We start from the raw sequence: 18340 nt of genomic DNA on the forward strand, positions 1-18340 counted from the left end.
TCATAGATCGAGGTAGTGTTTCCCATTAAAATGAATGGAAATGCAATTAATCTATTCCACATCCAAAATCAAGTTACTTTTTTAAAAAATGACCAGTATTTACTAATGTGAATAAAGACTAAAGTGTTGCAGCAAAGTGTTGTCCCAGCCCATTAGTCACAAAGTAGTAGAAGAGGAATTCTATTGTTCGAAAGGGGTTTAAATAGGGTCAAGTTCTTTTTTCAGAGTTAAGGCCAAAGTTAATGTAGCCTCAATGCTTCACAGGAATTCCAGTCATTGATCAATGTTCTCCAGCTTAGAGTAATAATGGCTACCAGGGCTAACCTTAAGGATTTCTTGATGGTTCTCTGAAGCGTAAAGTCTTCCATCCCGTACGATGTCCTCAACCAGCTGCTCATAGTCCTCTGAAGTTAAACAGACAACACCATTACTCTTGGTCACCTCATGAAATGCCGAGGAGCGCTGTGAACCATTTGAAGACCATACCATCATAAGTCACGTAGGGAATCTGAAAGCCCCTAGCACTATTGGCCTCATTGGACTTGAAATTAATCCAGAGGCGCCTGGAGCGTGCCGTGAAGGCGATGGGCCGCTCATACGTCTGACATGTCTCATAGGTGGTGATGGATGTAGCTGACCCTTGCAAGAGCACAGAAAGGGCAATGATGAATCAAGTTTATGGATGCGGTGGTGTCACGGGCGTGGGTATACTCACAGTTCTTCCTCATCACCAGCACATCTCCGCACTCGTCCTCCGAGGGCAGGAAGATCTCGGGCACCACAATAAGGATCTTGCGCTTGCTGGGCGGGTTGATGTTCCAAATGCACTCCACGTTGGCCGGGTAATTACCGGGGTAGTTAGGGGACTCGATGTAGCCCATAAACTCGCCCATCTCGCCGCCACACTGCCTGTCTAGACATGCACAAACTCAACGCATTACATTCTGGCTCCAAAGCGGAAGCCTCAAAGTGTCTTTTGTGTACTCACTCTTGCACTGCGACACACTGGTGGCACCATCAAAATCTGTGGTGGTGTTTCCAGGGCAGGAAATACAGTAGTTCTGCCGAAACTCGGTCTGATAGGTTCCGACTGGGCAGCGGATACACCTGTGCACTGTGGTGTTGTAGTAGTGACCCGGAGAACACTGCACTGCAGCACCAATGAAGACACACATGAAATCAGCCGAGCTAAGTGTCTTTTTTTTTTTGGATGGCTTTTATTCACGCTCATCTCACCTTTGACCTCACAATCATGAAAGGAGCTTGCACCCTCACGCTTGCTGCTCAGTCCTCCCCCGCAAGGAAAGCACAAAGTCCGACCCAAATCTGGCTGGTATGTGCCCTGGGGACACGGCTGGCAAGGCTTGAAGCCGTCGCCTGAGAAGAACCCGGTGGGACATTGGCCTGTGGAGCGCAGACCACCACATCACGTTTGGCAGGAGAAATGTTTGACTGGCACAGAATTTGGAAGTTGGGCTTTTGCTACCTGCACACGATGAAATGTTTCGGGCTCCCACAGGCCCGTGGCCGTCGCTGCCTGGACACAGGTCGCATGCCAGCTGCCCCTCCCTCTCCTGGAAGGTGCCAGGCGGACACTGGACGCAACGCTCCTGCTCACCGTGATAGTATGAGCCTGGCAAGCACCTGACTGAAAAACAAAATCGACAACAGTGCTTCACAAAGTTTCATTTGCTCATCACTAGTTTGAACAATGAAAAAATAACCACATATTCTGATTTTTTTTCCTGTACAAAGGCTCCCATGCACGAAAAAAAAAAAGACCATTCAAGGATGGCAGAAATCAAAACTATATAGTAGAGCCACCCCACTATTTGTGGGGATGGGCACTGGGCTGGCTCGCGAACGGGGACAATCTACGTATACCAAAACTGACTGACTGCCATTGAAATTATAATTATCATTTTTTTTGTAAACCACTAAGAGTCTCAAATTTTTTTATAAATAGACATGTCGGATGGATGGATCATATACGAACGCCCTTCTAGTCAGCAAGATGTTTGAAAGTTGTTTATTTGATGAACTGGGCCTTTGAGCAAATATATTAAATTGATCACAATTTGATTTAAATTGCTACATTGATATGAAAAACTTTCTCTCGTTCAGTGATCAAAGTCAAGGTAAGTGAAGGAGACGCGTAAATAATCATGAAGTCTTACCGCATCGGCCACTGTCCTTTTCAGAGCCCGGGCCGCAGTTCTCTTGAATGGGAGCAGCCTGTGGAAGTTTCTGGGCCACCTCGTACTCCAAACCAGCGACTCTGATCAGGAATCGCTCTTGGTTGATGGACTTCTTCAGAGCCTTGATGTAGGTCTTGACTTGCTTCTCCATGCGTTGTCTGAGGCAGCTGAGATTACAACTTCCTGGCAAGGTTTGAGAGAATACATCCAAGCAGCGACATCTATGAAGACATTATACTGGCCGGTTCCCATTGCGGTGATGCCACAAGACTGACCTGTTGTGTCGCCAGCTTTGACCTCTGCTTCCAGCTCCAAAGTTATGCGTGTTACCTCTTTGTTAGCCGGGTTGCGCGCACGCCGCCCTTTCGCTTTCTTTGACGAGTCACATTTGAGATTGACAAATGTCACCAAGCAGTTACTGCAGGGCTGACCACCTCCTGTGGAAAAAGTCAGTCAGTCAATGTACAGCTGAGAAATTTACAATCAGTATATTATCATTCCGTTTAGGATTTTACAGCACCTTAAAGAAAATTGTGTAATGCTAAAACAGGTACAGCAAGTACTCACACTTATTTGACCCCCCGGTGTAATGGTATCGCTAACCAAATGCCCAATGCATCTTGATGGTGCTGGAAAAATGAAACTTCGTGGAGCATTTGTTTTTGTTTTTTTTACTCCTCCAGATGGTGCTCTTGGCTTAAAGATAAAGGCTGGTGCAATGAAAAATAATTACATTTCCAATGCATGTCGAAACCAAGAGTGCAATCTATAGGAGTCAAAAATGATCACAAGTGCTTCATCAAGCTTCACTTGTCAATCAAGACATATTGGCATGTTTGCGCTATGATAATGTGCTGTGATGTATAAGCCAGTAACCTTGATGCATTTGTGGATTTAGCTCAGCAATGCAATTTCTCAACCTTTTGTGCAAAATGTCTCAGAAATGTCCAACTCCGGTTGATGCTCAATGCTAAATGTATTTGAATCCAACAGATAAGGGCAGACCTGGTCCTAGGGTCCGCCCCCTGTCTTCTGTCCTGCCAGTCAGTTTAGGGTGCAGGTGACATTTGGCATTTTTTATCTTGAAAGATGCTGTCTGCTTCACTGGAGGCGCCAAAGTTTCTACAAAAGGAGCAAATGCAGCTAGGATGCAAGCAGCTATCATAGTAAACACCCTGAACAAAGGCAAAGGATTTAGCGGGTGCCACCTATGCAGCTATGACTGCTGCTGGAGTTGAGCCGGATGGGGGCCTTCCCTCTGACGATGGGGATGCCGCAACTCACCGAGTAGCTGTTGTCAGACTCTTCGAGAAGACAAAGACAAAAGTAAAACTAAGATTAAAAAAAACATTGGGTTTACAGGTACACAAGTGATTGTAAAATACAATCAAACATATTAGAAGCTTGCAGCAATGCAAACACACACATTCACACACACACACACACATTCACACACACACACACACACACACACACACACACACACACACACACACACACACACACACACACACACACACACACACACACACAAATAGAAAGACCCAAGTGTGCAGACTGCAGAGTCCCACTGAGTTTGTATTCCATTAGTATTTCTTTCATGTAATCAGGAACCTAAAACATTCAGTGATTTACAGACCAGAATTTAAATACCTATTCTATAGCTGATTGGGAGCCAGTGCACAAGTACAATATATTTGCATTTGTGTTTAATCTTTGAGAATGGTTCCTTTTTAAACATCTATTGAATGCAATTTTTATTTCTATTTGTACAATACATTTTAATAGAATCACTAGTATTATTGATCACTTTGCCTGATTTTCCTACATTAAAGTGCAGTGTTGATGTTTAAAGCCTACGTTTTATGACAGTGGTTTATTATATTCAATAGATTTTTTTTCGGAATAAAACCTCTTGACCTACTAGTCTACTCCTACTACTAATGCTACTGCATGAGGTATTTTTAGGAGGGTACTTAGTATAAAAAAATTCCAAAAATCACTTGTGTAGCGTTTTGCAGCAAACATACCAGCCAAGTAGTGTGCTTTGGAGGCACATGTGAGTGAGCAGCTCTCTTTCTTGCCCGTTTTGCTACAGGTGAGAGTAGCCTTGGGGGCGACAAGGCCTGGAGGACATTTCACCAACTCTGAGGAGAGACACAAGACAGAACTGTAAAAATCAAACAACTCTGGAAAATAAACTCAGGTTGAGTTTGCAGAGCTCGGAACACAATTTTCTCTTTACCGCTAGAGGGCAGTACTGCTACGTACCGATACAGTCCTTCCTGTTCCAGTGCAACTTGTATCCAGGTGGGCAGGTACACTCGTAGCTCCCCAGAGTGTTAATGCATCCATATTTGCATCCTCCTCGGTTTATACTGCATTCATCAATATCTGAAAATACAGGATACATTGATTGGATGTACATTATGGACAACGGCTTTGCATCTCACCAAGGGGGGGGGGGGGGGGCGAGAAAAATAGCACTTCACCAACGCCAGGGATGAGACAGTTCTATTGATTAGTTTGTTTTTTTTTTCCACATGACGATTTTATGTTTGAATGGATTATTTTTAGTGGCTTCTGGAGCTCAAACAAGTTCTTACTTGTTCGAACAAAATGGCTGCTGACAACTAGCAGCAAGTAAAAAAAAAAAAAAAACTAAATCAGGGACTTTTCCAACCTCTCCAGCTGTTTGTAGCCGTCTGGTTTTCCTTTTAACTTTATAAACAGCCAACATGAGCGGAATCACACGGTCACACTGGTTTCCCGGTGAAAGGCAATCACCTCGTCAATCATGTGAACAATTTCAAAGGCGTACGATAACGTGCATTTAGTATCCCTTGCAAAAGCATTTATGATTTTATGGATTATGTTGGAAAGTTTTGACTCGAGGTAGAGGCTTCCAAACCATAAATATGTACAGTTAATATTTTGCCAAAGTCTTCTTAGCTCACCTGCACAACTCTACTTGAGGGGAAAAAAATATGAAAGGGGCGGTTGTTACTCTAAAGATTACATTTTTACCAGCTTGCTGAGCTGTGAAGTTTAAAATATAATTTTACGATGTTAAATTGTTGTGCATACTAAAGATGAATGTATAAATTATAAATAATCAATCAATAAATTTTTTTTGGGGGGGGTCAAGAAAAAAATATTTATTTCAAATATTGCTGTGGAAGTTGGGGCAAGTTATTGCTGGGGGAGAAAAAAACAGTTTCAAAGCTTGTTTGGTTTTGGAGAAATAAAGCAAATAACAGCAGAAGAGGGAGATTTTATTTTAAGGCCATATCATTGTTAATACATCGCTCATTTCATATGTGCATTTGACATGAGGGGAAGATCAATGTGAAGCTATGTGTAGACAGTGCAGTGGTTCTTATCGCCTCGACAGTTTGGCACGGGGTCAATTCACCAAAAACAACAACAAAAAAAACAAAAACAAACTGCAATTGGGCACTTGGACTTGCAGGGTAAATCCAGCCATAGTGTGTCGCACTATCGCTCCAGGCCCCGCCGTGACCCTGAAAATTATGAGCACGGTATACAAAATGGATGATGGAGCGATGGAATGTGTGTGCGCAGTTGCAGTCCACACAGTCCACTTTCAATTTGATGGCCAAAACATCGCAAGACTGAAACACTAAAAATGGTAAAGAGGGAATACTGTATATGGAAGTGTCTATAACATGAGGACTGATACTAAAATAATATTTCCAGTACCTCCGAGGACAGTTTACAGGTCGACAGAAAGAAGAAGGAAAAAGAGTACAAGTTACTGATAATGTCAGTGATTGATGATGCTGACTGTTGATGTGAAACGACCATCCCTGTCTCGTTCAATCATTCACCACAAGTAAAAACAAAAACCAAAAAAAATGTCTACGTGCCTCTTCATTCCCCGAAGAGGATGATGACTTCATCAAGTGCAGCCTGCCAACATGTCGCCCAGAGCGACTTGGAAACATGGCGAGAGATGTGCTGCTTACCCTCCGCATCAAAGCACTCGATTTTAAGGACGAAGAGCTCTAATGAACATCTGATGGCAGCGCCGCTCATCTGGCAGAAACTGTTGTTTTGACTTCTTTTATTTTCTTCCATACTTGAAATACAATCAAATGGATCTCTGCTGACCTTTCTGCAAATCCCTTTAGGCCTTTTTCCTTTTCACGCACACAGACCAGTCAAGAAGGATGAAGACAGAAGATCAATTGAAATTTGGAACCTATGCCTCGACCATGGAGAGTGACTGACTTCATGGAATTGTTTGGTCAACTTTAGGGAATATTACAACGTGTTGCTCCCATTGTTGAAGTGATGAAACAGGGACTATTGTTGCTCAAGACTTTTTTGATATGGTTTTCAAATAAATATGAATAAACGCACAGACACCCCAGGAATGTATTTGTGCCGAGGCTAAAGCTGCACTCTGTGAAACCGGGACGATTTTGAAACACGCTTTGTGGAGGTCCGAAGTCACAACAGCACCGAGTGTATTTTCTTAGCAGATAAGCAAAAAGTAAGCAGAGTGTTTGGCGAGGTGAAGAGGAGAATGGCTAGATGAACTCTCACTTGGGAAAGAATGCCGACAGGTCTCAGCACAATACTCGACAGCAGGTCGCCGACCCGACTGGGTTTGTTGAGTGCGAGCCGATTAATAAACACAGAGCCCGGCTTGCGCCGATATTTTGGGGTTGATGAAACACAGCGGGAGCAAGCTAAGCTTAGTTATGAGCGGCGAGTGAGGGCGTACAGCGGGGAGTCGTACGCCACTCAATAAATCTCCGGGGGTCATCTAATAGTTCCCACAGCAGCGATGAAAAGCCTGGCAAAGCCATTCATCACCGGTGCTGTAAACAATGGTAGCACGTCGTCGATGTCGGTCTGGTCCATCCTGGGAGAAAAAGGCCTACCAATCCAATGCCAGTGCTTTTTAATCCTTCAATAGACAGACATTTTGCAGTGTGAGCCATCACTTTTGCATTTTACACAGAGTCAATGGCATCTTCCCATGTGTCACAGTCCCCTCCCGGTACAGACTGAAGCTTATTCGGTTATTTCAGCTCGTTATTTATGGGCATAAATGCTTGAAATGCGCAAAACTTATATAAGGTCATATAGATAATAGTGAATAAAGAAAATGTTGCATAATTGTTAGCGAAGGGCCACAATGTTCCCATGCTATCTCAGGAATTTAGTAGGCGGGCCTCAAAGGTTATGTACGGTAATCCCTCGCTATTTCGGGGTTCGTTTATCGCGGCTTTTCAGTGCATCGCAGATTTTTTCAAAAATCATATTTTCAAAAATTATATTCTTTTTTTTATATATACATGGAGTACAGTACTGTGTATATGTTGCTCAATGTGACTCGCTGTTGTTTTGCAGCTTCTCGCGGAACGTTTGTGGACTTAAAAAAAAAAAATTGATTTTTTACCTGTATATGTTTATTGGTTGCTACTTTGCGGATTTTCTTTTATCGCGGGTAGTTTTGGTCCCCATTAACCGCGATAAACGAGGGATTACTGTACTATAATAATATGAGGAGAAAGGAATAAGCTCGGAAGTGTCGAAATGATGATGGTTAACATTTACCATTTGTGTATTTGCCATGTTGGTGGAGTGCTCTTGTTAGTGCGTTCTAGTGAGGCTTTGTACATGCACTTAGAGCTCAAGTTAAGTGACACTTATGTTGCTGGATATTCAACAGTAGTATAGACTGTGGATCGGCAGTGTCGCCCTTGTACATAGATACACATGCCTTCTCTCTCTCTCTCTCTGTCACACTCTCCCTCTCTCTTTGTCTCTCTCTCTTTTCCAAAAAATACTTTCACCGTTATTTTGATGCATTTTTTTTATTCATTAGGCTTTTAATTTAGATACCTCCAACACTATACAGAGTAACAACAGCTGATTCTGAACCAATACAAACTGTGCATCTATGCCCATTTTTATTCAGAACACTCGCAGGGGTGTCAAACTCATTTTAGTCGCAGGCCAATTTGGAGTTACGTCTTCCCTTGGAGGGCCGTTATGACAGTGACCACAAAATGATGAATTGTACACAACAAATTAATAGATTACTAGCTTTGAGATGAGTCAAGTCAATCATAATAGTTTGTTCAATTGTTGTTCAAGTGAGTGTAAACTGGGTAACAAAATTATTGTGAAATCTCAACGTTATTTACGACACATGACGATTTCACATTTCGGTAGAGATTTTAGCAAGTTGACACACATGATTTAGTTTTGCGAGCCACATAAAATGACCTGGCGGGCCGGATCTGGCCCCCGGGCCTCGAGTTTGACTCCGGTGCACTAGAGGAAACACACTAGGGATCAGAAATTAGCAAGGTTGAAAAAAAAAACAAAAAACAAACAATGGAAAAGATGAGAAAACCCCCAAAAGCTGCCGACCTATTGAAATTCACTCCCAGAACAATTTGTCAGAATTTCCAGATTTGTAACATAATGTCAAGAATATTACGTGGGCCAGTTATTGGAGTCCATGATGTAATAGGAGAAAATAATTCACTATACTTACTGCTCAATTGCAAAAGATAATAATTATTGGGTGAGTTATGTTTTAGATTGCTTTGTATTGTATTTGTTATGTTACATAATTATAGTATCTTGAATTCTTATATTACAAGGGATGCTTGGTGACCGTATACAAGGTGACTGTTTGCCTTGGGCAAATGACTAGTTAGCCCTGGGCAGAGCCAGCGATGATGTCATCAGCAGCCTGACAGAGCCAACGTTTGATTCGTGGCTACGTGCACTGCTGAACAATGCAGCTCATAGCTGCGCGAACTCATGTGAATTTGCCATCGACACTTGATACGTCACGTACGTCAGGGTAATGCAAATGCAAAAAAATAAGAATAATAATCTGCGCCATGCGGGGCTCCCCCAGCTTCCGAGCTTGTCTTGCCCAATTGATTACGAGGGACCCGGGCCGGGCTCCTCCCCTTCCTGCGGCATAGGGAAGTCCAAGAACTCTTCCCTCAGAACATTCACACCTCCCAATTTACTCTCTGGGCTAACTGGTCTACAGTAGTGTGTTGTCACAGGTCACGCTCCACCTTGAAGTGAAGTAGCCAAAGACTTTTTTTGCAAACATGTTTTCGTCAATTAACTACAGCACAAATCACCTTTGCTTTACATTGCTGCCAAGTGTAGCGTAAGATTAAGATTGATTTCCTGCCTTCCGGGCAGCCACCTGTTTGTGCTCCTTTTAGTCTATTCGGAAATCAACTTGCAGAGACTTAAACCCGCTTGAACCGGGCAATCCATCACGGCCAGCATTTAGTTACATTTTGTCTTTCGATGCGGTTGCATGCAAGGACTTTTTTTATGTTGACATTCTCCATGTGGTGACATTCAGATTAATGAATTGGACGGCGTAAAGCCTTCACACCCTGAAACCATGGAAATAAACAAAGATGATTTGTTAGTTTGCTGCTATTAAGACTTGAGAGCATCTCAGATGAATCTAATTACAAAAAGTCCTTTTTTTTCCCCTTTCAAAAGAACACTTAAGAATCTCTTCAAGGGCAAGCAGAGCATTTGGCATACATTCACCTCTGCACAATTGGGAGCTTGCATGGCATGCGGATTAAAGCAGAAAGCTTTAACATGATAACACCTTTTTATGAACATGAATAAATCAGTCTGCTTGGAGTGCGTACTTCCTGTTCAACATGAGAGAAACTCATTGAGGCTTTGAAGAGGCGCAGGGTTATGGACAGCAGATTTACACATGTAGGAAAAAAACAAAAAAGTGCCACCGTCTCACCTCCACAGTGCGCCAGGCCATAGAGGACGTAGCCCTTGTGACAAAGGCACTGGAAACTTCCTGCAGAGTTGACACAGAAATGGTCGCAGGTGCGGTCAAAGGAGCACTCGTCGATGTCTGCACAAGATGGAGAGAGACAGTTAGGAATGTTACCATCACTCAGAAACCACAAAGGGCAGGAGTCAGTCCCATTTCCTCTCTCTGTATTGTTTATCATGCATTTCAATGGGCCACATCGAAATAACAACAACAAAGCTTTGGACCTTTGCTCCCACGTCTGTTGCTGTAATTGCCCTCCTGCAGTCACGATGTTTTCCATTTTGATGCGGCAAAATGGAATTTTCAAAATATACTTTTGGAAATGGCGAGCAGCAGCAGCAGGAGTCAGGTGATAATAGGTGCCCAAGAGCAGTTTCTTTCTTCTCTCTGAGAGCCTGTCAATCCCGCCCCACATTCTAAAATACACAATAAAGGCCCAGAGATTGCTCTGCACCCTCCTATGTCAAGATGTCACGCCAGAGTGACAGTTGCTCAAAAATCAAATGTGTCACTTTTTGAATGCTGTGCAAAACCGATCTTCCTGTAACACATTTGCGACTTTTGTAAGTCAGTCACTTTGGGCTCAAGGATCAGATGGTTATACAAGGAAATCAATGACAACGGTTAAATAGTGACCATGGTGTCCACCATAGGAAACACATGATATAAATAAAGCCTTGTGGCCTTGGTATTCTGAAAATTTGGTTTTGGGAGGAAAATTTAGGGCATTCAGCCAAAGCACTGATTGAATATTTGCTTCAGAGGTATACCTTGACACTATTGTGTTGTACAATCATCAAAGTGAAAATACTGTTGTTACCTGTCGCAGTGATAATCTTACAGTTTGAGCCCTGCGAGTTCCGGGGACTCGCTGATCAGAAAAGTATGAGTCCCATTATGCATTTAGAGAGTCCCAAATTCCGAATTCTGAAATGGTCTACTTATTCAATTGCATATGAAAATAACACAAACAACAACAATATACATTGATAATAGGTTTATTTCTTATAAACAAATGCTGCAAATTTTTTTATAATTCAGGCATACAAGATTTGCTGAGAAATAGGTTCTTATTTCATCCCATGGTTCAATCTTTGAGTTCATAAATTCTCCTCTCTTTACTCTGCTTCCAATTATGCAAGGCTTTCTCAAAGTCAACTTATTATCGCAAAAAAACTATCGAAGCAACTTTAGTTGCTTCCTCTGTGATATCTCCGCAATAAACTTTCGCAACACTTGTTTTAATGTTACACAACTTGGCAATCGTCTGCCGATCTCGCCAATCTCGTCTTGCGAGAACGGAAATCTTGTCACGCGAGATTACTTAACGTGAGATCAAAACAACAATGGCGGAACTGTGCGTCCCGCGGGAAAATTATGCATCTAGGACGCGGGACGCAGAGGTAACGAGATGGTTGCTGTTGTGACCCAAGTCTGTGTTTCTGTGTGGATTTCTTTTAGGATTATTAAGCTTTATTTGCGCACAGCACAATGTCAACTGCGCAATCTTAGCCATGATGGGATTTAAGAGTGCTGACGAAATCAGGTGTTGCAATTGTTGATGCACAACTTCTCTTTATGTATCTGGGACTCCCCACAATCCCTATTTACCAGTCAGCTCAGGTGAAGCATGCAGGACTTGGGCAGGGCAACGTCACTAGAATGGAAACATTATCTGATCCCAATTATTCCTTTTGTGCAGCCAAAAGACTGAAAATGTTAGAAATCACAAAATGAGATCAAATCAATAAATCAAAGTGCAAGCCATAATTTTGCCAGTTAAAAATCTAAATAACAAACAAACAAGCGTGAGGTAATGCCACTTTAGGTAAGTGCGCCTCCGCAGACGTCATCTGTGGAGCAATCATGGGATGTGAAGAACGTGTCCCGGACCGCCCTCACATGGGATTAGAAGGGGGAAGCAGACGAAACATAGGAGGGCATTGAGTTTGGAGGAATGCTGGCATGGGTTCAGCAGACATGCCTCATCCTGATATATAGGCCACGGTCCACTGACAGCAAGGAAGCACCGTGACTGTTTAAACCAAGATAACTTTAGAATTGACTTTACGCATTTCAACACCCCACAGAGACACTAAACTGTTATTTAAATGTATTCGATGCCACAGAGGCCTCAGCGTCGACTTACTGCAGGGCAAGTCACACTCAGCGTGTAGACCTAGCCTGAAAAAAAAAAGTCAATCTCCGTTGCTCACTTGCTTGCTGCAGAATTTTTAGATGAGGTTAGCCACTTCAAACCCTTGATCTTCTTATTTCCATTGCACGGAACAACTTTTCAAAAGCTTTTTTGTATTCCACATTAAACAATGTAAAATGTGGAATATATTTTCTTGTGAATTCAGGACAACATAGAGGCAAGTTAATGACTATTTTGATTCATGATGGTAACAGCTGACACAACGATTGCAGTGGAAAAAGAGAATCATTTATTTCAATGTCAGAGTTCTTGACAGATTTCGTTTTACCACATGCTTTAAGAGGCGGATAAAAAAATAAGTACCGGCACTCTCCTCATTTGACTGTTTCTAGGTAAATTAGGTGGGTAACAGCAGACCATTAAGTAAATAAATACATAAAATGTATATGTAGTTATAGGTAACAAATACTGTCTTTGTTAATTTTTTTTTTAATGGAGTAAAATGTCCGACTGCATATGAATGCAACTCGTGTTTCGTGCGTCAATTTTTACACTTCCGCTAACGCCAGGGACGTCTGCTGTATCATAAAATGACGGTGCTATTAACTTGCGGTTTCTTGACTTCCTCAATTAGCGATTGAATATGATTTCAAAATTGCCTTGTGTTGATTTTGGCAGCAACTATGTAAAGGGACTAAAACTGAGATGAGGTAAGCCAAAATGTCGAGAAGGTCAGTCAAGCCAGACGTCACGCCACCGGGCGGGCCAACTTCAAAATAAAAGCTTACGAAGTCAATTAAAATTGCGTCAATGCTTTTATTTTCAAGCAAGCCTTTGCATTCACACCTTGTTACGTAATGAGTAAGTTTGCAGTTTCTATGACCTGCCTCAGTGATGGCGCAGACGCCAAATAAATTCTCTCTGTCTCGCTCTCTCTCTCTTTTTTCTTTTTTTGAGGCATCTAAATGACTGAAGGAGTTGGAGCTAATTGAATTCGGGAGAAAGAATCAGATGAGTGAGGCAGAGAATGATGAGATACATATGTAGAGTTATCAAACAAAACTATTTCATCCAAAGACTGATATCATAAAAAAGAACGCCACCTGACATTTGTGTATAGACTTGCATACGTTTTCTCATTTATCTATGTGAGGCTTCCAAATAACCAAGAGAAAAACCTTGTACCAAAAATAGGCTTCCAAATAAGAAAGTGTCTGAAGCACACGCAGAGACACGCTGTTTTCTTTTCACACATACGATGTTTATCTGTTTGTGCTGGAAACCAAATGCGAGACACTTATGTGAACCAGGCGGCAGAATGACTGACCACATGAGTAAAAAGCAGAAGATTAAAGAATCGCGTGTCTTGTGTTTTTCGACTCGGCATGATGCACAACTCATCTCAGTAGTTCCAGGCTGCTTGCCGTCTTCTACCAGATGTTCTTGAGGTGGATTGATTTATTCAACAACGGGAGGTTTTAGGGTCAGAACCGTAATTTCCAACACCTGTGAGCTGCCACAGCAGACGTTTTGTTTGTGGTATATTGTTAGCTTTTAAATATAATCAAGGAATTCTTTTTTGTGATTGTCGTTTCCTTGCTGCATTTGTGAAGCGTAAAAAAAAATCTTCAAAATTGGTCATAATGCAAGGCAATTGACTTGGATTTGTTCACCTACAAAGACATGCTCTGAAGCCAAGCCAATGAATATGTTGTGCTCGTTTGCATTTTCACGGATACTTGTGGGGAACCAATCCTTTGGTATTTGCTGAGGATCTCAGCTACCGGTATTCACTGTTTTTCACTGAGGCCAAAACAATTATTTCGGGCTGTGCATCTGTTGAATAAAAGACAATGCGAAAGATATCTTGGTAAACGGGATGTGTTATGATTGAAAGACGGTTTATTTGAAGGTGGAACAATCGATTCAGTGAGATTACGATTCGATTCACCGTTGTACAGCTCAGTTCGAGAGGCTATCATTCAGTGATTTTCTTGTGGTCATTTTACAATATGAATGAACTTGTCAGTAGGTTAACGTAAATGTGGCGGAAAGTGGGGGTCCAGTTTACAGTCCTGCATGTCTTACTATCATAGCATGCATCAAGATTTGGACAAACGCTGCAAGGCCATGCCATTTCCACTGACATTAATCATGATATGAAACTCTGATGTGAAGGCACAGTTACCACATATTGTTGCTTTCGCGGTTAAAGTGTATACGGTACCTACCTTGACATGTTCTTTCATTGGTCAACAGCTTGTAGCCTTTTTTGCAGCTGCACTCAAAGCTGCCCACTGTGTTCCGACACACATGGTCACAACCCCCGTTGTTAAGACGGCACTCATCAATGTCTGCAAGAGGGAAACCGGAGGAGAGGTCAAACACGATAATATGACAAAAGCTGAACTTGCAATTAGAATTTTTTGTAGCTATCTGGGATGTATGAACTAATGTCCCACCACCTTCTAGTGTCCCGATGAAGCAACATTTATTTTAAGGCCATGTCACACCGCCCTAATTGAAAGTACCATCAATTTATTCCATCAATGTATTCATGCAGGTACATGTCATACTTTACACATCCCAACTGATCTCTTGAAGCAGAAAATACTGCAACCTGCATGCATTAGGTTTTAATGATTTACCCCAGTCTCCAAATCCTCATAAGCCATCTTCTTCTGATTAGTGAGCACTTTATATCATCAGCCAATACCTAATCAATATGTCACGTGTCCATCGCCGCCTGGTTGATTGTTCTGCCTTGGCACTGATTCGGGTCCATCTTGAATAATTGTTCCAAATGCGTTTGCATCATCTGCTAAAACGAATGTCTCCAAAATGGAACAAAATAATTCTGCCCTTGATCCATTCCGCTCTTCAAAAGTGGCCGACACGCAATGAGCTGCAGTCCTCCTGCGCCAGTGCTGCCTGCGTTTATTTTCCTGCTCTTTCCTCTCAAACCAAACACCAGAAGATGGACTTTTATTAGAGTTGTTAGTGTGCTATTGCCAGCTGCAGGAAGCCAATAGTTTTTTTTCACCGTCTTTCAGCAGAACATTTGTTTCCTCAGTATCCTGATATAATGCTCATTTTATTCTATTGGAGTTAATATGAATAAGGCTGCCTGGTTGCTTGAGTTGAGGGGCTCTCTGACTTGGAAAGCTATTACCAGGATGAAAATTGCTGTAACTAAAATGGAAAGTGCAGCTTGAGACCACAGTTTAGTCTTGAAAGCGTCGGTGGGCAGCTCTGGTCCTCGAGGTTCCACAGTCCTGCATGCTTTAGATGTCTCCCTCCTCCAACACACCTGATTCAAGCATTCAGCCTATCAGCAAGAACTGCAGAACCCTGATGAAGACCCTGATCATTTGAATCTGGTGTGTTGGAGGACATCAGGCAGGACAGCGGCCCTCGAGGACTAAGGTGGCCACGCCTGCTTTAAAGCGACACCCACATCGGTTTGTTAGGTAAGCTGTGCTGGTGGATGGTCTCTTTCATTCATGCCACCTCATTCTCAGCATTGAATCGATCACAGCTGGACTGCTCTGGTTGTCTCAGAAGATGTTTTGTCATCAGTTCATGCATCAAGGCTGGTCATCAACAGCAAAGTTCTTCCACATCAAACGCTTTGAACCGTGTAATTATGGACCATTTTTCTCAGCAGAAAAGTGTTTTCCCCGAACAAAAGCGTTGGAATGATCTAATTGTCTGAAATGTCTTGAGTGTCTTGCATGCTTGAAGTATTAAGATGGAGGAGTCTTTGGTTCAATAATGACAAACGATGACACATGTCACTGAATGAAACCATACACAGTAGCTGTGACTGTAAAGGGGTCGACCTGGAGAGTGGAGGGTGGCTTTTTGACTGCGAATGTAATTAACGTTGTGTCCTTGACGTGTTCATTACTGTGATGGACTCATCGTGAAGTCACTTTGGTGAAATGCACGCTCAAATACTCCATGTCACTAAAGGATTCCCAATGTAAAAGTGAGAGGCAGCTGCAGATTGAACATGTGCGATCGGTCACCTTTGCAGGTCTTTCGATCCGGCTGCAGCGTGAAGCCGACAGGACAGCTGCAGCGGACTCCAGTCACCGAATCGTGACACGTGCTATCACAGCCACCATTGTTCACCGCGCAGGTCTCTGCAGGCAAACAATCAACGGGCATCAAAATCAACAATGCTGCTCCGACCTACTTATGTCTCTGGAACCACTGTTAGAATCAAATAGCTTTTGTGTCAGGGGGAAAAAAAATGAAAAAGCACTGGAGAGATTTTAGTTGCACACAGAAATATAAAAGAAGCAAGGGGACGGAAAAGAGATGCTGAACAGTAGAACGATAATGGTTAATAGCGACAATAATAATGGTGACCAATAAAGTCATGCAATTAGTTGCAAACACAGCCCAACAGTGTCTCTGACTTGGCTGATGTTTGGCCTCTGATTGCAATTTCTGTGAGCGCAATAAAACCTGTGTGCTTGGGGGGCAAAACAGCAATTTCAGCTACCTGGCTGCTGTGCGGCTAGGCTGATTAGGAAAAAAAGAAATGGAAGTCGTCGGTCAAGACGAGTTGGCAGGGTTTCATGTGACAGGGACGAGGGGGAAACACATTTCAAAAGAGGAGATTAGAAGAGGACTGAGTGTGTGTCAAAAGATTTTTGCTTCTTAAAAATCATCATAAAATAATACTTTGTAACAATCACTTGAACCCTGGAGAACCCAAGAACCCTTTTCTTCTTTGGAAAATGATGAGTTATACATTAAGTGACTGCTATATGTTCACTGAACACCAAAATATATGTTTTGTCAAATATTTAAGTTGATATAATTCGTCATCTGCTCATTTCTTTACTGTGTGGGTGTTGGGGGGGGGGATGCAGGCTGGGAATGTAAAATCAAGCGCAGCAGGGTGAGTGGTAAAAATGCTCCGCTACGCAGCAGAATTGACGCATCCAAGCAAAACAGGTGCTTGGCGTGATGTCATTCTATGTTTAATAGCCGTCGCATAGACAACTGTTCAAAACAGTGCCTGTTGTTGCTGAAGGCTGTCCATGAGACACCCACATATCAGGTACATGATTGATGAAAAAGGTCTGACGCGATCATAACGCAATGAACGTCCCAAACAGTGTTAAAATGTGGGTTACCATGGATTATTTCAAGAGCTAAGTCCTGGTAAAGATAACATCAAGAGAACCATACGGTAATGCTGTGTTTTCTTTCCTCGGCTGCTTTTAGCAGTTGAAGGCACGTTAGAGAGTTCATCCTTTCCTTAAACTGTTGACAATATTTAGTCGAGCGTCATAGCTGGCGGAACATCTTGGCTCTCGTCGCGTGTCGGCGAGACGGCTTGACACGATGGTGTGCAACCTGATAGCAGTGGGTAGAGTGGGCCTATGACTTGATCCCCCGCCCCCCTCCCCAACCCCAGACCAGAGAGTTCAGTGCTGCGCTTTCACATAATTGCAAAGTGCGAGCAGAGATGGTTGGCAGACAAGACAGTGTCAGGACATGCCTCAAAAACGCTTAGGCAGACATCTCCACCGACTGTAATGATCATGTGCCAAGAGAGCAAAGGAGTATTTCTGACATTGTGGTTGAGTGATGACGGGCGAAGGGCACCCACTCTGGAATGTGTTGGGTTTTGTGAGTTTTGGATGCACACCAGCCGCATCACCAGGTTGGGACCTGCAATTAACACCGGGAAGATATTTCCCAAAATGACGTTTTCGGCCTGAACCTGACACTGCAGTTTGGCTCTTACGCTCTTTTTTTTTTCCCCCTTAGACACAGAGTTCTATTTGATGGGCTTGCATATCACACACATGATAAGGGTTGTCAAATAAACTCCATGTAACTTGTTTCATTTTTAAAGGCCACCACATACAAACTTTCATTTTGTAAAAGGGAAGATTCAAATTGGCTTTGTGGGGGGAAGAAAAACAATAATAAGCACAGTGCTTATTATCCAAAAAGCAACAAGTCTCCGAGGTGACACTGATGGTTCGCCTGACTTTGATGCGGGCAGCGTGAGTTGACTTCCCACTCAGTGACGATGTGAATGTGAGTGCGAATGGTTGTCCGTCTTTATGTGCCCTGCGACCAGTTCAGGGCACCTTGTCCGCCTTTCGTCCAAAGTCCGCT

The 18340-nt window shown here is 42.7% G+C and overlaps 1 protein-coding gene across 3 annotated transcripts in view; it reads right to left on the minus strand.

Moving 5' to 3' along the window:
- scube3 (signal peptide, CUB domain, EGF-like 3) overlaps nucleotides 1–18340 on the minus strand; it is a 101933-nt gene that overhangs the window by 3142 nt on the left and 80451 nt on the right. For 2 of the 3 annotated variants that reach the window (XM_086115059.1, XM_086115038.1), the window contains 15 exons: nucleotides 16222–16338; nucleotides 14422–14544; nucleotides 9994–10110; nucleotides 4470–4592; nucleotides 4229–4345; nucleotides 3407–3502; nucleotides 3204–3320; nucleotides 2474–2635; nucleotides 2178–2381; nucleotides 1487–1648; nucleotides 1237–1404; nucleotides 989–1150; nucleotides 716–913; nucleotides 487–639; nucleotides 325–404 (listed from right to left, as the gene is read on the minus strand). In XM_086115059.1, the coding sequence (XP_085971185.1) occupies nucleotides 325–404; nucleotides 487–639; nucleotides 716–913; nucleotides 989–1150; nucleotides 1237–1404; nucleotides 1487–1648; nucleotides 2178–2381; nucleotides 2474–2635; nucleotides 3204–3320; nucleotides 3407–3502; nucleotides 4229–4345; nucleotides 4470–4592; nucleotides 9994–10110; nucleotides 14422–14544; nucleotides 16222–16338 (2099 nt within the window). The remainder of the gene's footprint in view (nucleotides 1–324; nucleotides 405–486; nucleotides 640–715; nucleotides 914–988; nucleotides 1151–1236; nucleotides 1405–1486; nucleotides 1649–2177; nucleotides 2382–2473; nucleotides 2636–3203; nucleotides 3321–3406; nucleotides 3503–4228; nucleotides 4346–4469; nucleotides 4593–9993; nucleotides 10111–14421; nucleotides 14545–16221; nucleotides 16339–18340) is intronic. The other variant, XM_086115049.1, reaches the window with a different exon arrangement.

This window comes from Hippocampus guttulatus, chromosome 1 (assembly GCF_054856545.1).
Source record: "Hippocampus guttulatus isolate MCC_2025c chromosome 1, RoL_Hgut_1.0, whole genome shotgun sequence".
Taxonomy (NCBI): domain Eukaryota; kingdom Metazoa; phylum Chordata; class Actinopteri; order Syngnathiformes; family Syngnathidae; genus Hippocampus; species Hippocampus guttulatus.